The following is a 20,738-nucleotide window of genomic DNA, read 5'->3' on the forward strand; positions in this document are numbered from 1 at the left end:
TTTCGATCAAATGATGGTGCAAGGACACACACTGAAATAGGTTTAAGCCTTCATTTCAAGTGAGAAACAAACCTTCATAAAAATGTGCTAACTTTATTTTGGATAATTAATTATACCCTTCATGTTAAAACATAGAAAAAAATGTGTCCTAGGTGGGAGTTCTAGTCCAACATTTGATCAACTATCTTTCATCTCCGATGATCCCAGAGGCACTGGTTGAAAAGGAATCGTCCGTGACAGTGAAAGACCTGTCACCAGATGCATCATCCTCATCGTCATTGATCACAGGAGTATGTATCTTCTCCACTTCTCTCACCACCTCTCTCATCGCAGGACGTTTCTCTGGGAGCCTCTCGATGCAACGCATTGCGATCTGCAGCAACCTCAGCATCCCTTGAAGTGCACTCTTCTGGCATGAAATCTCTTTGTCAAAGATCTCAGCTGTCCATTCTTCTCTGACGGCCCTGTGAACCCAGTTGCAGAGATCCACCCCATTGGTCCCTGGTGGAGCAGAGCACATAGATACTTTGCCAGTTAGAAGTTCTATTAGAAGGGAACCATAGCTCCAAACATCAGATTGCACTGTAACCTTTCTTGCCAACCCATATTCAGGTGATTTGTAAACAACCATGTGCTGAGCTGCAATTGGCTGTGCTATTAAGGAGGCAAGGCTGAAGTCTGAAACAAGAACAGTGTCGTTTGCATCGAAGAGCACGTTAGAAGACCTCAAGTTGCCATGAGGGACAATGTTGTGGAACTTGTTGTTGAGGTGAAGGTACTCCAATGCTCGAGCCACGCCTCTTGCTACTGATAATCTTGAGTTCCAGCTGAATGGAACCCGGTTTCCATCTCTACCATCTGAAATCAAAAGTCCAATTTCAAGAGGACAATTCATTGTAATAAATGAAATTGTGAGTCGAAATTTATTTTGTATCTATTCAGGATCATAAGTTATTAGTGCTTAATCATCAATAATAAGGGTTTTAATTTGCGGTTGTGGTCGCGGTTGCAGTTGCCGTTGCGTTGCGGAATTGCAGGCTTATACAGGTTGATGTGGCTGCAATTGCAGTCACGATGCCGATACAAGGATTCCAAAACCTGTGATGTTGCGGCCGCAGTTTGAAATTCTAGAAGATTATTAGCTTTTGTAGGATGTTCATAGAGAAATGAATAAGATGCAAGATGATGTAAATTACCATGAAGTCTGGAGAAAAGATTTCCATTGTCTGCATATCTATAGAGCATGAGCTTCTCATCTCTGGAATGGTAGTAAGCAAGCAATGGCAGCAAATTTGGGTGCTTTAGATTAGCAATCACTTGCACTATCCTTTCAAATTCCTCCTTAGTGAGTGGTTTCAAGTCCCTTAGTCTCTTCACAACAATGGTGGATCCATCATTCAGCATAGCCTTGTAACTATTCCCCATGATTCCATGACCCAATGCCTCAGCAGAAGCTCTCAGAAGCTCACCCATTTGAAATTTTAGCTTGTCATTGAAGAACACAAGCTCCTTTCTATCTTCAACTGTCATCATTGTCCCCTCCCCTATAGCTATCTTCTTCTCAGCACTGAACTCCACATCTTTCTCTTTTTCTTCAACCGCTGGAACCTGCCCGTTCACTATTTTACTGAGCTTTCTGGATGTCTTATAGTACATAATCAATAGCAGTATAATTGCAACCAGAAGAACCACAATGAAAATTAACAAAATATTGGAACTGTTGTTTTTGCCTGAAGCTGTATTCTGGCCTTCACTGTTTTCTGTGTCATTTAAGGAAAGTGGAAACCCCATGGTGCAATTGAGATTGAAAGTAGTGTTGCAGCTATGGCATGGGGATTTTACAAGTGAAGATGGGATGAACTGCTCGATAAAATCACTGGAACATTTCTTCAATGCACCTTAACTATTCCTAGTTGAAGACAATAACAAGGGTATCTCCTTATTAATATTCTCTTGACAATATCAAGAGTTATGATTTACATAGTTTAACTCTTCAATTTGATGTCTCTAGCCAGGGCATACCAGTTGTGATGAGTTTTGTACGTTCATACAAAGTTATACAACCTTGGACGTGTCAGCGATTTGTTTATAAATAATGGTGGATTTTTCTTGCTATTAACTTTTCAGTTAGGCCGGCCAACATTGTCAACTGTCATTGTGTGAAATGAGTGATAGACATCTTTGGAATTTTGAAGTTATTAAAATCAATTCTGAGGAGAAATTTATTTAGATTTCTATAGTTTGGAGTTTGAAGCTATATGCCCCACTAAAATAACATGTTGTAGCTACAAATACAACTGCACATAATTAATACTAACACCATTTGGCGACAAAAGACTGTAATCCGCCACGGTAAAGTAACTCAAACTTTATGGTCACACTGAATGACTGAAGATCCACTCTTCCATTATGTATTTTGCAGTGCATTGCACAAGCATATATTATACCATTGATATTACAATAAAGGTACAAGTTTGCTTATTAATTAATAGCAGAACATTTTTTGCGAATTTCACCATTAGCACCAGTCTTAATACCAATGTTACTCATCTTAACCATAGCCTTGCCAAATTCGACGTTGAAGGAGCCAGGACCACAACCGGTGGCGGCTAAGTATTTCTGAACAATGGCTCTGGTGGAAGGATCAGTCCAGAGCACTTGATCAGAACGGAGAACTCCATGGCCTTTCTTGAGGTTAGCGTAGTAAGAGGTGTCAAACTTGGCCTGACTTCCAGTGTCTATTGCAAGTCTCTTACTTGGTTGGTCTTGTGGACAAAGGCTTCGTAGAGTTCGAAGAAATGAAGGGTCGATTGAAGGATCAGTCCCATTTGTGTTGTAAATTCTGTCTGCTACGTTCCGACAACCAGCTGTACCAATTGTATGCCCACCTATACATACACAAATCAATATAGATGAGTTTAATGATTATGCACTCACCGTGTACCGCAATATTTGATGATATCTAATCGACACACATATTTTGTGGCGATTTCTAACAATGAGAATCACATTTTTCACATTTTTTTTTTACTTTTTCATGTTTGTGTTGATTAGATGTGGCTGATGTTATGTTCAACATTAATTTCCCTTTTTTTAAAAAAGATTGGATGAGTTTAGTTTTGGTCATCATTGTGAGTTAGGGCATGCTCCCAGAATTACAGGTTGCTTATAGAGGTACTTACAGATCACTCACCAATATAACTCTCACATCAGCAATGAGAATATAACACGCAACCTTTTGAGAGGAAGAGGAAGTGATCCGTCTCTACCAACTGGTCAAAATGTCTTGGTCATAATTTCCCTCTATATTATAGTTTTTATTGGCTCCATACTCTTTTTTATATAGTTTTATTAATTATTAACATGTTTCAAGTGCATGACAAAAAAATACTCGTTTTGATTCATTCTAACTCATTATTCTATATTACTTTCACTTAACTTTTTTTTCTCATTTTCTATAACATTATATATCATACATCTTATTTCTTCCTTTATCTCATTTTATGAAGATGCAATTGGAGTGTGGAAAAATAAGTATAAACGCCAAAGTGTTTGGTTAACATCATGGAAACACCTATATATAGCATTGTTTTTGACAAAATCTCTCTTTAAAAAGAAAAATTATGTGTACAACTGTGCAACATATATACTTAATTGATCTGAACCATGTCCCAGTCCAACTAACAAGTTCCTATAGAAGAAAGCGATTTGAAACAAAATAGTATTAAGAAAAAAACTGCAATAATTGATGAATTTTGATGTGCATAAAATAGATATCTAACCAATTTGTACCGACACATTTTATAATTGAAAAATTTGTTCTAAAGAATTGGGTTAGGATATAACTGGATAAGTTTATACTTAATAGACCATGTAAATTCTTTGCATCAAAGATATGAGCTTTTGTAAAATGTTTTTACATATTTTTTTATCACTCTTAAATATTATTACTTAAATTTCAAGGTTTCGTATAAGGTGCATTATGTGCAAAGTCTTGCACCGGTGCATGAATGGTTTTGGCCATAGAAACCGCATATTCTATCAAGATCCCTTTAATATTAAATTTATACTTAATTATAATTATTTTGATTTTTACATTAATGCCCTTGTTTCCTTCCTCTTGCTTTCCCTTGATGATGACGCTGCTCAGCCACTAAGCCGTCGTCGCCGACGACAGCCGTCCACCGTCACGCCACCGTGGGTATTTCCGGCCTACCTCCTTGCCACTGTCGGTTCCAAAAACAGTTCGAGTCAATAAATCGAAAATCGCAACCACTCTTCGCCACCCACAACACCAACGTATTTGACAACTATGTCCAGATCTAAATTCCATAACCCTTTGCAGAAGAAGAAAACCCATAACCCTCTGCAAAAGTTATTGCAATGAAAAACACTATTCAAGAGGAAAAGAGGGATAAATCATGAAACGAAATTCACAAGGTTGCTTCACTGTACATATACATACAATGATACAATTTGGGCAAAGTAAAATCAACAGGAGTAGGAGTAGCAGTGAGAAAATTGACAAATAGTTGAAAGAAGAAGAAGAGGGATGGGAGAGAAATAATTGAGAGGGTCGAAATTAAGGTCAATGAAGATGGCTCAATCACTGTGAATGGGTCTTGCGGCAGCGGAGGACAATAGCTCAGTCCCTGTAAATCCCTATGAATGGGTCGATGAAGATCTTGGCGATTTCGGAGGTTGGTGATGATGGAAGAAGGTGGGAAATTGGTGGTGGTGGTGGTTCTCACCCAGATATGCAACGCCCCTTGTCTCACCTTCTCTAAATTGGTGTCAGCGATGATGACGGAGATGAGATGTCGCAGTACTCGCTGTTGAGGAGGACGTCTTGCGGCGACAGCACGGCGACAGAAAAGTTCTGGGACGGAAGGGCCTTGCGACGTGTTGTGCCATCAACGAGGAGAGGGAGAGAGAAAGAAGAAGATTGAAGGGCTGTTTTCATAACTTTACTCTTTTTTTATTTTTTTTGGGTGCTCTTGCACCGTGCAAGACATTAATTGCAAGTGCACCCTATAAGCCACCAAATTTCAATGACACAAACTTTGTGTTGTCAAACCTAAAGATGTCCCAGATATAAATTTAGAATTTGTAAATATAAATGGAGGTTCTCCCATCTCACTAGATATCAAATGGAGGTTCTCCCATCTCCCAGATATCAAGTGTGTTTTGTCTTAGTCTTTGCCTCTTTTATTTTGCTCTGCTCTTTTCTTTGGCTGCTGTTTTCTGCAGTAGTTTTCTTGTAAATGGGCTGGGCACCCCTTGTGCCCCATTTTACTATTCTATATATTCAATTTGACCTTCCAATAAATAAAACTAGTTATCAAATGACACAGTGTCATTATTGTCAATCATTTCAAGTTTTTTTATTCTAATATTGGTTATTTATGTTACTTTTACTGTATTTATATTTCAAGTTGTATGTCATAAAATCTTTTAGTGTTTAAAGTTTAGAGGTGACAAGCCCTAATATAGTTTGACACATCATATCAAATTAATAAATATAAATTATGGTTTGCCTTAGACACACACTCATATATATTATATATTACCAGCAAGAGTGACTAGCTCTTGAACGTTAAGACCCAGATCAGAAAACTTCTTCTTCTGGACTGCCACAGAGTCATTAGGACCAGGCAGAGAAAAACTTTCATTTTCAATTGAAACCCTTCCATCTCTGCGTCCAGTAGGCACTTGCCAACTTAATCCACCACTCTGCATGCAACATAATAACTCAAGAATTATTATTAAAACAAACAATATAGTACATACACATACAAAATTAAAGTCCAAATTTTATCTATTTTAATTTTTAATTTTTTATCATTATGCTTCTATTCGAACCACCTCATGCTAAACATCACAACAAGAGAGTACTCATATTTTTTTGGTTTAAACTAGTGTATTATCTAATGAGACAATCATGCTCGAGCGGAGTAAAATCTCTATAGGTTACAATATTTAACACAATTGCATTCACAGAAAATCAAACTCGAGAACATTGCTTAAACTAGAACAATTTTTATTAGTTGACCAATAACTTGGTGGTATAAGTTCAAAAGAGTGATAAATTTCAACAAATTGTTCATGTTTTAACATAATTAAATGCACCCGAAATGGTGCTAATATAAACAAAATAAACAGAACAAGAAAACAAGATGAATTACCAAAACAACAGAATCACGAGCAGCAAGAGCAAGAATATCAGCACAGGACACAACACCAGGGCACTGAGCCTCTAATTTGGCCTTTGCTTCATCAATAACTTCATATCCTTTTAAACTACGGTTTGGGGGAGCTTGTTTCTCAGTGCCATTACCAGCAATTAGAATAGAAGCATCACATCCTCTTACAAAGCAATCATGAAAGTGCAGTCTCAGCAAACCAGCAGCATATTCAAAATCAGTTTTCACATGGGATGCAACTGTGGACTTAACAATGGACTCTATGGAAGGACATGATTTTGAATAGAACCCTACACTCGTGCCATGCACTGCAAAAGCCTGCAGAGTAAGCACAATAAGAAACACTAGAAGGAAGCTTTTGTGAGACAAATCACCCTCCATTTTGTGAGGAATATAATGCATATATTAATTGCACTACTACTAGTAGTAAAGGGCAAGTTTCTATCACACTCTAGTTTCAAAGAGTGGCTGAGAATGTCCTCAAGAGTGTAAGTATTTATAAGGGCTTTGGGTCAGGGAGGGTCAATGAGTGAGTAAGCAAAGGCAGCTGCTACAAATTAATTGACAAGGAAACACCAATTGAAAAGTATGACTTGCATCATTATTAATGATATGTACCCTCTTTAAAATACCTTATCTTATATATATATATAAATATTTAATCAAGTTTTTGAGAGTTTATGAAATATACTATACATATACCTATAAATTGTTTAAACTTATTTTTTTGTAAGACGTTCAAATTAGGTTACGAATAAATTCTTGTGCCTTTCTATGACACATTTTATGTTTTTTTAATAAGATTTTTAAATTAGTTTATCAGTAAGCACTTATACCTATAAATGCTTAATTAAGCTCTTTAAGCAAACTCGCTCATGGTGAGATGTATACTAGTGCTATCGATTATGATACTTACACCTAAATAATGCTTTCACCCCACATATGAATTGGTTAGCTTGGCTTTAAATTGGGTGCTATTGCTACTCGTATGTGGAGGTGGAGCTTTTATGGAGCACAATCAGTGGTTTTTGTTTTTATTTTTTGTGGAGACTTTTTGGTTTGATATTGTATGTACTATTTTTCCTTCTAGGTTTTTCCCAAGAAGGTTTTCCTAGTAAGGTTTTAATGAGGCATACCTTATCAAGTCTTACTCCTTTGGGTTGGGTTGCTCTTTGAGGCTTTTGTATGTATTTACATTCTCTTTCTTGATTTCTATTCTTTGTATTGGGTTGAAGCAGGGCCGGTCCCGACATTTTGGAGGTCCTGAGCAAATAATAAAATGGACCCCTAATAAGTTTTTTTAAAGAACATTATCTATTTAAATTGTAAATAGCATCAACAAATTCAAAAATATGTTACACGTATTTAAGAAATTTAGCAGATAATTCGTCGCTACTTTTGTGACGAAAGTTTCCGTCACTAGCAACCTCTTGTCAATTCTCGGAATGCCCAAACGAATAAGTTCAAACAACCTCTTGTCAATTCTCGGAATGCCCCTTTATTGCATCATTTTTTTTCTTATTAAAAAAAATATGTTAGAAATAATTATATAAAATCATTAATGTAGCATTTGGACAACTGATTATTCACTACTAAAAAAAAGCAAATTAGTGAGGGACGAAATCCGTCTCTAAATAAGGAAAATTCCGTCGCTAAAAATTTAGTGACGGAACCCTGTCCGTCGTGCAAAGTGGCGACGCTAAATAATTAACGAGGGATTCTTAAATTCGTTGCTGATAGCGACGGAAATGTGTCGTCGCTAACTTATATATTTCCGTCGCTAAACTGTTTGCTGGATTATCCCATGAATCCGTCGCTAATTCCGACGGGACAGTCCGTCGCTATTTACGGCGGAACATAACAATCCGTCGCTATTTGCGACGGAATTATCCGTCGCTATTTAAGACGGAATATAGGAGTCCGTCGCTGTTTGCGACGGAAGTGTCCGTCGCTAACCACTTGACATTTTTATTTACATTCCCTTGCTAATAAATTTATAGGAATTCTTCAGTCACATGCTTCTCACAATCCAATCTATTATCCATCCATTTCCTATTTTCAGGCACATTCATGTTTCTAACACACAATAAGCAACCAATAAGTAGCAGTTCAGTAAATGAATCCCCAATTTAAAAGCATATACAGGCTTAAATTAAAGCATTCGTCAATATATAAGTAAATTGACAAAACAAGGAAAGGGTACTAAATCTAAAACTTAACAAGGATTTCAAGCTAAAATAAACTTTGAAGGCTTGAATCCTCATACTTAACTCATGCAAGCAAGGTTTTAAAGCAACATATGGTAGCAGTTCAGTAAAGATTGTTGCTGAAAATGATTTTACCCACAAGCACATTTGTTTTGCCCTTCAGTAGCTTCAAACTTAGACAGATAGGGATGTACCTCTTGATTCAAGCAGCTTATTAGCTTAACATCCACAGAAGGAAAACACAAAGCAGATTGCTCCCTCTATCCTGAGATGTCGAGGCTTATAGAGGAGATGAAACCGGAAGTTCCAACCCAAACCTGTACATATGGCAAATCAACATCAAATTCAATGAATCACGAAAGAAACATATACGTCGCTAAAATCCCTCGCTAAATCACTTTTTTTTAGTAGTGATTTAATACACAAAAAAAAAATTTAATGCACACATCATTTCCATATCATCACCATACATATATATATATATATATATATATATATATATATATATGGGGGATGTATCATATGAGAAAGCTTCTCTTATGTGAGAAAGATAAGAATGATTTTTAACCATTAGATTTAAATGGATGGATTAGATTATAACACTTAATTAAGTGACTCACGTGCCTTCCCTAATTTCTCAATCTCGTTCTGAAAGTTTCTTTCTCCATCCCGTTCAATCCTTGTTCTTGTTTGTTGAGGCCGCCGCGGCAATGGATTCCTTTTTTGTTTTCCTCTCGCATGTTCTGCAAGTTGTCTTTCTTCATCACTTTCCCCTGTTTGTCGAGCTATGCTATGCCGCCACCGCAAAGTCTTCCCAACGTGCCCTGTTTTCCTATGCCTCACTAGATCTGGAAAATCCACTTTATGTTCCCTTGTTCATTCGAGTTGCTTAGCGCCGCCCGCCGCAAACGTTCGTTCAGTTATTGACAGAAAATTTGGGTCTGAAAATGCCCCAAATGAATTGCTAGGCCAAGAAACTTTATGTCGTTCTTATTTTATAATTTCTCAAATTTCTAAGACTTAGCTTGCAGAATCAATTGCTCTGGGCATAACAAATCAATTTGAAAAGGAAGATTAGGAAAAAAGATTGATTGTCATGAAGAACGGAGATTAGAAAAAGGAACCTGAGCTTAGTAAATTAGGAAAATAGGGAATCGTTCAGAGCACAAGGATTAGGGAAGAAAGGAAAATAAAGCACGTGACTCACTTAAGTATATCTTTTAATCTCAACCGCTTATTTTAATCCAACAGTTAAAAATCATTCTTATCTTTCTCACATATGAGAAGCTTTCTCATATGATACATCCCCTATATATATATATATATATATATATATATATATATATATATATATATATATATATATATATATATATATATATATATATATATATATCACATACTACTCTGTTCCTTTTCATTTGAGGTATTTCTTAAGAATTATTTTCCTAAAATATGCATCGTGAAAACTGAGTTTCTCTAGTGGTCAATGCACTGTCTCCCGCATTTGAGTCTGAATGGGTAAGGGAATTTATCGTGACAGCACTCTTCGTGTCATGAATAATGCAATATAATTTCTGTTACTCCTTCTGTCTATAATTATATAATTCTCAAGAGTCAAGATAATTTTTTTTATTAAGAAAAGATTTGATGCTGAGTGTATTGGTTTTAAAAACAATTATACAATTTTTCATCTTTATTTTTATTTTTTAAAAAAAGTATTCATTTTTAATTAATGTATTACTATTAAGTAACTTTCAAAAAAAAAGTAACTTTCAAAAAAAATTAATGCGTTAAATAATGTGAAAAAATGGGATTTGGATCCCCTGATGTGATGGTCATGTGAAAGATTTGGACCTTTAATCAATTTTTTAATGAAATTTGATAGTTAGTATTATTCCTGCACAATTTTAATTTTCTCTTTTTATGTATCCATTTTTATTGAAATAGAATTAAATGCTCAAATCTTCACGTGAATGACATGGTCATGTGAATATTAACACATTAGGAGATTCAAATCCGAAAAAATATAAAATATTAGTGATAATTAAAATTTTAGAATTAAGTATAATTAATGTAAGAGGTAGATAAAATGATAATAAATATTTTTATAATATAATAAGAAATGTTATATAAAAAAGGTCAAGTATATCTTTCGAGTCTTATCATTAGGAATTGAGGAGTATTGATTAGCCAAGTTTGAGAATTGACTCTAACTTTATATGATTTGGTGATTAATAAAAACTTCCTATTACAACCATACTCATGGTGGTGGATAGGCAATTTAAAATCTTGGACATTATTCTTAAATGAGATTGAGAAAAGCAACACGTATAAGTTCGTGTCGGTTGATGCCCACTTGATCAGTTTCTTTGATTCTGTTTGAATTTTCTTTTTCTAAAACTTACTCTAAATTGATTGCTTCACATAAATTCTCCCAACTGCTACCAAAATAATTAATTAGGATGTCAATAAGAAACTTGACATTGTCTGCTTCAAGTGGGAGGGTTCTTTTTCAAAAAAAATATCTTTGGTTGATGCTCAATTATAAACACACTCATAGAGATATGAAGAGAAGATGCAGAAATAATCATCTAAAGATAGTTGCTAAGCCACTTGGGCTTATTGAAGTCTCTTTTGGGCCTATTAACAAGAAGTTGTAAATCTAATGGTGGTGTATCACTGATGCCATAAAAAAAACTTGATGTTTTGGACCCAAAAAATCTTGGGGTGTAAATAAAAAATAGGGAAATCATCGTACTTTTAAGCAATTTCCTTTATTGACAAAAAAAAAGCAATTTCCTTTCCTTAATCTAAAAAGAGTAATTATTATATTTCACATTTCTTTTAAATACTTTTACATTTTTCATAAAAAAAGGAAGAAAAAGGAAAAAATAAAATACTTTTTCTATCCCAAACTTCTTTTGCATATCAAAATAAGTAAACACAAAAACATTATACACTTGACAGCCAAATTAAATGGCAACACACTAGTAAGATAAGACCACTTTGGTAAGACACTAGCTATAAGCCATGCATCTTGTTATGCTAATTGGCTAGCTAGTTAGTTGAAAGCAGAACAAATCTTGCGAATTTCACCATCACTCCCTGTCTTCAAACCAATGTTGCTCATTTTCACCATTGACCTTCCAAATTCCACATTAAATGTTAATCCAAGCAAGCCTCTTAATAAGCCCAAGTACCTCTGCACATAGGTCTTTGTGGAAGCATCATTCCAAAGCGCTTGATCAGATTGCAGAATTCCACGACCATTCCTCAAATTGGCATAGTAAGATGTGTCAAATCTGTTCTGACTAGCAGTATCAAGTGCAATTCGATTCGAAGCACCACTGTTTTGAGGGCAGAGTGCTTGAAGTTGTAGAAGAAATGAAGCATCAATGGAGGGGTCAGGACCATTTGAAGTGAAGTTGTACAATCTGTTACTGAAGAATTGGCAAGCTGTAGTACCAATGGTATGTCCACCTATATACATTCATATATCAATACATAGCTGTTAATTGAACTGCTCAAAACTTTCATGTGACACATTTTCTTTGCATAACACTGAATGAATTCAGAATAAGATGCATCATGTTGATTAATTAGTAATTACCAACAAGAGTGACGAGGTCTTGAGTGTTGAGACCCTTTGCTGCGAATTTCTGTTTTTGGACATCAACAGAGTCAAAAGGGGCAGGTAAATTATTGACATCTGAGGCTTGTGACACGCGGCCATCTCTGCGCCCAGTTGGCACTTGCCAACTCAGTCCACCACTCTGCAATTACAAGTTCAATTTTTAATCAGAAAGGTATGAAAGATTATTTGACAAGAGATGAACGTAGGAATGAAGTTTTGTTTTTTTTATAATTTGGATACCCAGCTGCCTCTACAGTCTATGCAACAATGAAAGCCTATGTTGCAGTTATATAAAATGACAAGTGTATAAATTTTCTTACATATTTAACTTTTCATCATGAATCATTCAGAACTAAGTTAATGGTTAAAATTTTAAATGATAATTTATGATACATAGATAATAATTCAAACATGCATGCTTAATAATGAGTTAATTAATTACCAGAACAACGGAATCACGAGCAGCAAGGGCAAGGATATCAGCGCAAGACACAACACCGGGGCAAGCAGCCTCCACCTTTGCTTTTGCATCATCAATAACTTCAAATCCTCTTAAACTAAGGTTTGGAATTGCGGTTCTCTCGGTGCCAGCGCCGGCAATGAGAACAGAAGCGTCACAACCTTGCACGAAGCAATCATGGAAGTGCATCCTCAACAACCCAGCAGCCAAGGTAGGATCAGAGTTAACATGGGATTCAACTGTGGATCGTACAATGGATTCAGCACGAGGACATGTTCCCAAATAGAATCCTACACGTGAGCCACCTTGGCCATGCACTGTGTTCACAATACTGGCCAAAGCAAGCACAAGAGTGACAACACTAAACAAACTTTGCTCCATGTTAATTATATGGAAATTAAAGTGTTTTTGCAAATGCAGTTCCTGTAAAGAACTAATTAAAAGTTCGAGTTTAGATTCAATACGAGACTCTGGAATAGTGGAATATACTAATTGTGATGCCTGGGATTCGGGTATTTATAGGGGGGGTTTGGGATTTGAGGGTCAAAGTTAAGAGAATGAGTAAGCAAAGATGGCTGCAAGCCTGCAACACTCTAACTACAAGTGGCTATATATGTGCAAAGGAACAAAAGATACACAGAGGGAGTGGAAAATGAGAGAGCATGTATTATTGGTAAGCTGGGCTCACAACTTTTGTCTTGTGCTTGCTAAAGTCTACTTCAATGTATGAACATATGGTTGCTTTTACTTTTTCTATTCAAGCGCGTTGTCTCCACTATGCATGTCTAATTGGAATTAGTGGAAGGAAGGAAAATTAAGATACTTGGACTGGATGGCTTTGTTTGTCACGTACCTATACAATATGACTGGATATATTCTGCATCTTATTTTCGATGGATATAATCCATATGGATTTGGGTTGAATTCACTCCACGACAAATATGATTAATGTCTAAAGCCTACTGCATTTTTTTAAAGCAAAACATTCTATGTAAATGAGATAAGGTCTCTACAGGCAACAAGTCTTCTCTATTGAGATTAGATCAAGAACACAGCCACTAGTTGATACTTCATACTCATTTCGTAACATTAATTCTCATAGTTAGGAAGAAACAATATTCATCACATTGGAAGACATGAGTGTCTTGGGGGGGGGGGGGGTATTTTGTTAGGGGGTTTCCTATTTCTAGCTCTCTTGAGATTAGTTTCAAGGAAAATAGAAGCAAAACTTGTTGCAATAAGAAAAATGTATAATAGTTATTAAGCCGGAAAAAATGGTTTCATAATGATGCATTTCATGACAAATATTGAAATTCAAACATGAGGTGCTTTGGTATAATAATTGTTAGGGTTCGTGTTATGTGCAAATGCATTTGAGATCATTTTGAGAAGTATATTTTCTTAATTACCATACATCTAGACCATTTTGGTAAATTCTTCGATCCATGAGTATTGTACGGCTGAAGCCTTTAGAGAAAAACTAGTTTTGTTGATATTGTTGAAGTTTTCAATAATTATGTTGTGTCTCAATCTACGGTGTGAATAAAACAGGTCTAGATCCTTATCATAAACCGAAGGATGAACATTAATTAATGATGGTGAAATGTGGTTGATTAGAAGATAGTGATGAACATTGCAATCAAACTTTCATGAGCATTCTAAGAGCAATTAATAGCACAAAGACGGTTCGGATCAACAAAGAAAATTGTGTGTTCTCTGAGCTGAAAGAGGTAATTGTGGATCTCCTCGCTAAGCATCTAATTCATCTTATTGAAACCTAATCTTAGGCTACTAGTAACTAGATTAAACTAGTGGAACGCATTTCACCGAGGAAATGTTTAGCGATAATTTATCAATTAATTTTATAGTATACACGCACTTGACAACGGTAAACATCTAGCTTCTCACAACTCGTATAGAGCAGTGAATAGAAGGATTGAGATATGTAGTAGTAGCATCCAATTGTGACACGAGTATCTACTTGTTATTTATGATGTAACAATAGTGGAGAAGATACATTCAGTTTTTAAAACAATCATTAATTTTGGCTCAAACTTATCATTCATGTTATTGATTGTTGCATCGCTAGCTAATCCACAGATTAGAAGCTTTCTTCACAACCATTGCTAATATTCACCAACCCATTGATACGAGTAGTTTAAGCTATGCCAAGTCTCACTAATATAATGTGATATAATCTCACATTCTCACTCATAATATATTTGGGTCTAAGCTTATCTTTTCTTACTGACATTTTCGCAGACAATGAATATACTTATAGAATAATTATACTTATATACAAACATATATGCTGTCAATCTCTAATATTGCATAAACTTATATGCACATGCAGCTCAAACAAACTAAAGTCAACACGGAGATTTTGTCTTTATCATGTTGGTAGCAGGATTCAGTCAGATTGCATGTATTAAGGTTAGAAGCCAAGGCATCTATTGGACATCACGAGAACACGAAAAAGTAAACAAATAGCAAACTTTGACAAACAAACACTCACTCACGCGGAAACCACGTATAATTGCATTTTAATTAATTAGCTTCAAACTGTTGACAAAAACCCTTTTACCAAGTTCATTCCTTCCCAGACAGACCCACCGTATCCTTTCAAATAATCATATAGAAAACTATTTTTGATTTTATAGATACCAACTTGCACTTTCTTTGCATACATGTCGAGTAGCTGGGTTTGCTTACTCATTCTCCTCATTCTGATCACCCCAAAAGGCCCCTATAAATACCACAATATGCATGACATTGTATTCCACAGAATCACACTTTCTTACATTGAGAGCCTAAACAACTATTTCCTACAAACTTTCTTTGTTATCAGCAAATTTCTAGTTCTTTTAAGGCGCTACCTTTGCAAAATCACTTACTTATAATTAATTAACATGGAGCGAAGTTTGTTTAGAATTGCATTTCTTCTGCTTGCTTTGGCCAGTATTGTGAACACAGTGCATGGCCAAGGCTCGCGTGTGGGGTTCTATCGGCGAACATGTCCTCGTGCTGAATCCATTGTACGGTCCGCAGTTGAATCCCACGTGAAGTCTGATCGTACATTAGCAGCTGGTTTGCTGAGGATGCACTTCCATGATTGCTTCGTGCAAGGTTGTGACGCTTCTGTTCTCATTGCTGGCGCCGGCACCGAGAGAACCGCACCTCCAAATCTTGGCTTAAGAGGATATGAAGTTATTGATGATGCCAAGGCTAAGGTAGAGGCTGCATGCCCTGGTGTTGTGTCTTGTGCTGACATCCTTGCCCTTGCTGCTCGTGATTCCGTTGTTCTGGTAATTAATTAACTCATTATTAAGCATGTTTGACTTTTTAATTATGTATCATAACTTATCATTTAAATTTTTAACCATTAACTCTTACTCCCTCCGGTCCTATTTATAAGCAACAAAAAAAAATTCACATAGTTTAAGAAATGTAGTTAAACTAGATAAAATGCATTAAATTTGTCTTAAATTAAAATGAACTTCCAAAATTACCCTTTGTTATTAGTGTTGGAAAGTGGAAAAGAAAGAGAATAATTAATGAGACACATTTTACAAGTTAGAATTAATAAGGGCATCATTGGAAAAAATTAATTAATATAGCTCAAACTTTCATTTGGTTCTTATAAAAAGGACCAAGATTTTTCTTCTCTTTCATGCTTATAAATAGGACCGGAGGGAGTATATTAGTTAGTTCTGATTGATTCATGATGAAAAGTTAAATATGTAAAAAATTTATACACTTGTCATTTTACTGCAGCATAGGCTTTCATTGTTGCATAGTTTGTAGAGGCTGTGATGTGAACTATTATTTCAGCAGTGCTTGTGCTATTTTAATGTATTCATTTTGCTTACAAAAAAAATAGATTGTAGAGGCAGCTGAGTATCCAAATTAAAAAGAAAAACTTCATTAAAATTTGACTGTTTTTCTTTAACTGCATTCATTCCTACATTAATCTCTTGTGAAAGAATCTTTCATACTTTTCTGATAAAAATTGAACTTGTAATTGCAGAGTGGTGGACTGAGTTGGCAAGTGCCAACTGGGCGCAGAGATGGCCGCGTGTCACAAGCCTCAGATGTCAATAACTTACCTGCCCCTTTTGACTCTGTTGATGTCCAAAAACAGAAATTCGCAGCAAAGGGTCTCAACACTCAAGACCTCGTCACTCTTGTTGGTAATTACTAATTAATTAACATGATGCATCTTATTCTGAATTCATTCAGTGTTATGCAAAGAAAATGTGTCACATGAAAGTTTTGAGCAGTTCAATTAACAGCTATGTATTGATCTATGAATGTGTATATATGTATATAGGTGGACATACCATTGGTACTACAGCTTGCCAATTCTTCAGTAACAGATTGTACAACTTCACTTCAAATGGTCCTGACTCTTCCATCGATGCTTCATTTCTTCCACAACTTCAAGCACTCTGCCCTCAAAACAGTGGTGTTTCTAATCGAGTTGCACTTGATACTACTAGTCAGAACAGATTTGACACATCTTACTATGCCAATTTGAGGAACGGTCGTGGAATTTTGCTATCTGATCAAGCACTTTGGAATGATGCTTCAACAAAAACCTTTGTGCGGAGGTACTTGGGCTTAAGAGGCTTGCTTGGATTAAAATTCAATGTGGAATTTGGAAAGTCAATGGTGAAGATGAGCAACATTGAGTTGAAGACAGGAAGTGATGGTGAAATTCGCAAGATATGTTCTGCTTTCAACTAGTTTTAATAGTGTGCTAGTGTTGGCATTTGCCTGGGAAGTGTATAATATTTTCCATTTTGGTTATTTAATTTTCCCCTCCTTTTTTTCTGATTAAAAGAAATGTTTTTAAGTGTAAAAGTTTTATTTTGGTAAACAAAGATTGAATTGAAACAAGCACAAGTGTATAAATTCTATAAGAAGTGTGAAATAATAAATTTTCTTCCGCAATCCGCAATCATCTCATTCTTTTTTTTATTTTGCGCATCATATTTATTCATTTATATTTTAGAAACGGATCAATCTATCTATATCTATATATATATATTGAAAGAATCAATCTATCTATACATGGTATATTGGTATTGTATAAACATGCATACACACACCTCAATTCCTCAAACAAATTATAAAGTCAACTCGATCGGAGATTTTGTCGTTAATTAGCATGATCCAGTCAGAATATTAATTGCATGTAGCTAGCAAAGTGAGAAGCCAATGCACAAATTAGATACTATCACGAGAACACGAAAGAGTAAACAAAAATAAGCAAACTTTGACAATTATAAATATATATATACCTGCAACTGCAACTTGCACTTTCTTAGTATACATGTCAAGTATAGCTAGCCGGGTTTGCTTACTCGTTCTCGTCATTCTGATCACCGCCAAAAGCCCCCTACATTTGTCTTTTTTTTTTTTAACTTTTAGATTTGTTTGTCTTTTTTTTACCTGTTTTGTATTTGAACTTAGCACCCCTTGTGCTAAAGTTGAATATAATTATTTAGTTTATAAAAAAATGAATCTTTAATGATATCTAAGCTAAATAAATAATTATGAAACTTAGCCTAGTTATTTTGAATATCATTAGTTCACCTAGGACTAAATGATTTAGCCCAAACTGTGGTTAGGGTCATTTAGACAACCTAAAAAAAATTAACATGTTTTTTTTTTACAAAAATTAACATGTTTAAATGAACTCTTTCATTTTTATGTAAATGTTATACTTTTTGGAGTTTAATTTTGATGCACCGACGGTGCAAAGTTTTTTTTACACCGTGAATCAATTAGATTTCAAAGGTTTGTCATGCCACTCAATCTAATTAAATAAAAAATTTATTTTTCACACATTCAAGAAATTAAATCTGATTGGTTGGCGGTGTAAAAAAACTTTACACCGTTGATGCATCAAACTTTTTCTCATACTTTTTATTATTTTAATTGAAAATCTAAATTTCCATTGATTTGAGTAATTAAGAATGAAGATCGGTTTCAAATATTTCAAATGACTCTTTATTTTGATTTGTCATGGTTTTATTAGCAATAAATTTTTTATATTTACAATTTACTCTTTAGTTGTCTAAATAATGAATTACAGGAACTGAACTCTCTAATTTTCATAGGTACCGGAGTAATGCTCATATTTTTTTCTATCAAGAAAAATTGATTTTAACTAAAAAGGATAGTAACAAAAATAGTAAAGGATAGTAACAAGAATAAAAGACCGGATTGAAGAAAATATATTTAAAGGATATTAACAAGAATAAAAGATTGAAAGAATTTTAGATTTATTGTTATATTGTGAACGAAATTAGGTTTTAGTTTCCTTTAAACATGACTGCAGAAAAACAGCGGTGCAAGCTAAACGGATGCTCAAAAGTCAAAACCATCTATGAGGCAACTACCTTCATGTTTGCTGTTGTTACCGGTCTTACCGGAGGAACTCATCTTGGAAATCCTTTTTAGGGTTCCGGTGAGATTCCTTAAAAGATTCATGTGCGTGTGCAAATCATGGAAAACACTAATCTCCAGTTCCCAATTCGAAAAGGAGCACTTTCGCACCTCATTCTCTGTTACAAGCATGACCCACCAACGATTGGTTACTTTAACCAATGATGACTGGAAATCAATAACAACATGTTCTATGCGGTCATTGTTCGAAGACCTATTAGTCCCTCCAAAAACCGTTAGCTTAAGGGTGGAACCCAGGTGGGTATATATTATAGGGTCGTGCAATGGGTTGTTGTGTTTATCTGATGATTTTGGTTTATTCAAATTGAGGAACCCGTTTACCGGATCAGCATCCAAGAGATCGCCAACCATTGATGTGATGTGGCGTACCATCTCACAGTATGGTTTCGGTTATGATCAAGTTAACGACAAGTACAAAGTGCTAATTACTTCTAACGGCGAGACCAAAGTTCATACCTTTGGTACTAATTATTGGACAACTATTCAGACTTTCCCGTCTGCGCTACCGCCAGAATGTTGGGATAAAGTAGGACAATTTGTGAGTGGTGCTCTTAATTGGTTGGTTTTGGAAAGAGATCGTATTATTTCCTTTGATTTGGAGAAGGAGACTTATGGTGAAGTGTTGCTTCCTCACAATATGGATGGTGACCTCCCCTGCAATCATGTGCTTCATGTCTTGAATAACTGTCTTTGTTTGTGTTACTTTACTGATATTCATTGCGTCGTGTGGTTGATGAAAAAGTACGGTATTCAAGAGTCTTGGACTAAAATGATGTTGATCCCTCATTACAAGATTCCTGTGCGCAATAATAATGCTTCTTTTCGCGTTCGCCCTTTGTGCATTTCAGAAAATGGCGTTGTTTTGTTGGAAACTAATGAAAACCAATTAGTTATGTATGACACAAAGAATGGCGAGGTGTATTATCCTAGTAAGATCTTCGGAACGTATCGAGTTGATATACATATATACCATGAGAGTTATGCTCCTGAACTTGCACCTAAAGGTGCTCCCCCTCATGTTGATCTCCACCTTTTTATTCCTTGTTTTATTGTTTTTTCCTCTCATTCTCATTTATTGATTCTATGTTGTTCCTTGCATGTGATGTTGCCCCAGTCAGGAAGGGTTGTCGGAGCAATGGATGCAAAAATCCACCTGTTGGCAAATTTGGATATTGTGACTTTCACAGGTCAAAGTCACAGGCTAGGCAGCGTAAGAGGGCTGCGAAGAGACGTAAACTAGAGGACACTGCTCATCCTGCTGCTATTGAATGAAAGTACTAAACATAGAGAACATGAAAATGCCTGGAGTTTGGATCTTTATGTTAGTCCTTTTGATTTTTGAATCACAGTTTTCATTTTATATCATGGTTTTTAGAAAAACTTCTGTGCAAGTGTGTTTGCTCTATTTGCTCTGTTTCCAGGATTGCTATGTTTGCTCTGTTTGCAAGCAATTTTGACATATTACTTTCCTAGTGGTATTTTCAACACAATAATCAATTTTTTATGAACAAATTTGAAATTCATTTAATTGTCTTTATATATGATGTTCTTTCTCTTCACATGGCCCAAAATTGAAACTTTTATTATACATCGTAAGGATAAACTACTATCTTCCGTGATTGCTCTCTGAACTATTTGCTTTTACTACTTGAGCTATTATTTGAGGATCAAAATTAAGAATCCAAAATATTCCCCTTTATCTTAAATAACGCAAATTTTAAGATCATATGATTAGAAGATAGGACGCATCTTTCAAA

The 20,738-nt window shown here is 35.3% G+C and overlaps 5 protein-coding genes across 5 annotated transcripts; 2 read left to right on the forward strand and 3 right to left on the reverse strand.

Moving 5' to 3' along the window:
• Positions 1–181: 181 nt before the first annotated feature.
• On the reverse strand, positions 182–1,823 carry LOC130722078 (probable inactive receptor kinase At2g26730). Its single transcript, XM_057572697.1, has 2 exons — positions 1,197–1,823; positions 182–858 (listed from the first exon to the last, which is right to left on the reverse strand). The coding sequence occupies exons 1-2, from the start codon at positions 1,789–1,791 to the stop codon at positions 182–184; spliced, it is 1,272 nt and encodes a 423-aa protein (XP_057428680.1). The 5' UTR covers positions 1,792–1,823.
• Positions 1,824–2,180: 357 nt separating this feature from the next.
• On the reverse strand, positions 2,181–6,673 carry LOC130722079 (cationic peroxidase 2-like). The gene is made up of 3 exons (XM_057572698.1): positions 6,186–6,673; positions 5,571–5,733; positions 2,181–2,888 (listed from the first exon to the last, which is right to left on the reverse strand). The coding sequence occupies exons 1-3, from the start codon at positions 6,603–6,605 to the stop codon at positions 2,482–2,484; spliced, it is 990 nt and encodes a 329-aa protein (XP_057428681.1). The 5' UTR covers positions 6,606–6,673; the 3' UTR covers positions 2,181–2,481.
• A 4,624-nt stretch (positions 6,674–11,297) lies between these two features.
• Positions 11,298–13,099, reverse strand: LOC130725883 (cationic peroxidase 2-like). Its single transcript, XM_057577073.1, has 3 exons — positions 12,490–13,099; positions 12,024–12,186; positions 11,298–11,893 (listed from the first exon to the last, which is right to left on the reverse strand). Exons 1-3 carry the CDS (start codon positions 12,886–12,888, stop codon positions 11,475–11,477), a joined length of 981 nt encoding a protein of 326 aa, XP_057433056.1. The 5' UTR covers positions 12,889–13,099; the 3' UTR covers positions 11,298–11,474.
• A 2,175-nt stretch (positions 13,100–15,274) lies between these two features.
• LOC130726050 (cationic peroxidase 2-like) lies at positions 15,275–17,460 on the forward strand. Its single transcript, XM_057577265.1, has 3 exons — positions 15,275–15,812; positions 16,535–16,697; positions 16,838–17,460. Exons 1-3 carry the CDS (start codon positions 15,417–15,419, stop codon positions 17,251–17,253), a joined length of 975 nt encoding a protein of 324 aa, XP_057433248.1. The 5' UTR covers positions 15,275–15,416; the 3' UTR covers positions 17,254–17,460.
• A 1,399-nt stretch (positions 17,461–18,859) lies between these two features.
• LOC130724160 (F-box/kelch-repeat protein At3g23880-like) lies at positions 18,860–20,478 on the forward strand. The gene is made up of 2 exons (XM_057575333.1): positions 18,860–19,985; positions 20,096–20,478. Exons 1-2 carry the CDS (start codon positions 18,902–18,904, stop codon positions 20,251–20,253), a joined length of 1,242 nt encoding a protein of 413 aa, XP_057431316.1. The 5' UTR covers positions 18,860–18,901; the 3' UTR covers positions 20,254–20,478.
• Positions 20,479–20,738: the final 260 nt, after the last annotated feature.

The sequence above is a fragment of the Lotus japonicus genome, chromosome 6 (genome assembly GCF_012489685.1).
Source record: "Lotus japonicus ecotype B-129 chromosome 6, LjGifu_v1.2".
In the NCBI taxonomy this organism is placed as follows: domain Eukaryota; kingdom Viridiplantae; phylum Streptophyta; class Magnoliopsida; order Fabales; family Fabaceae; genus Lotus; species Lotus japonicus.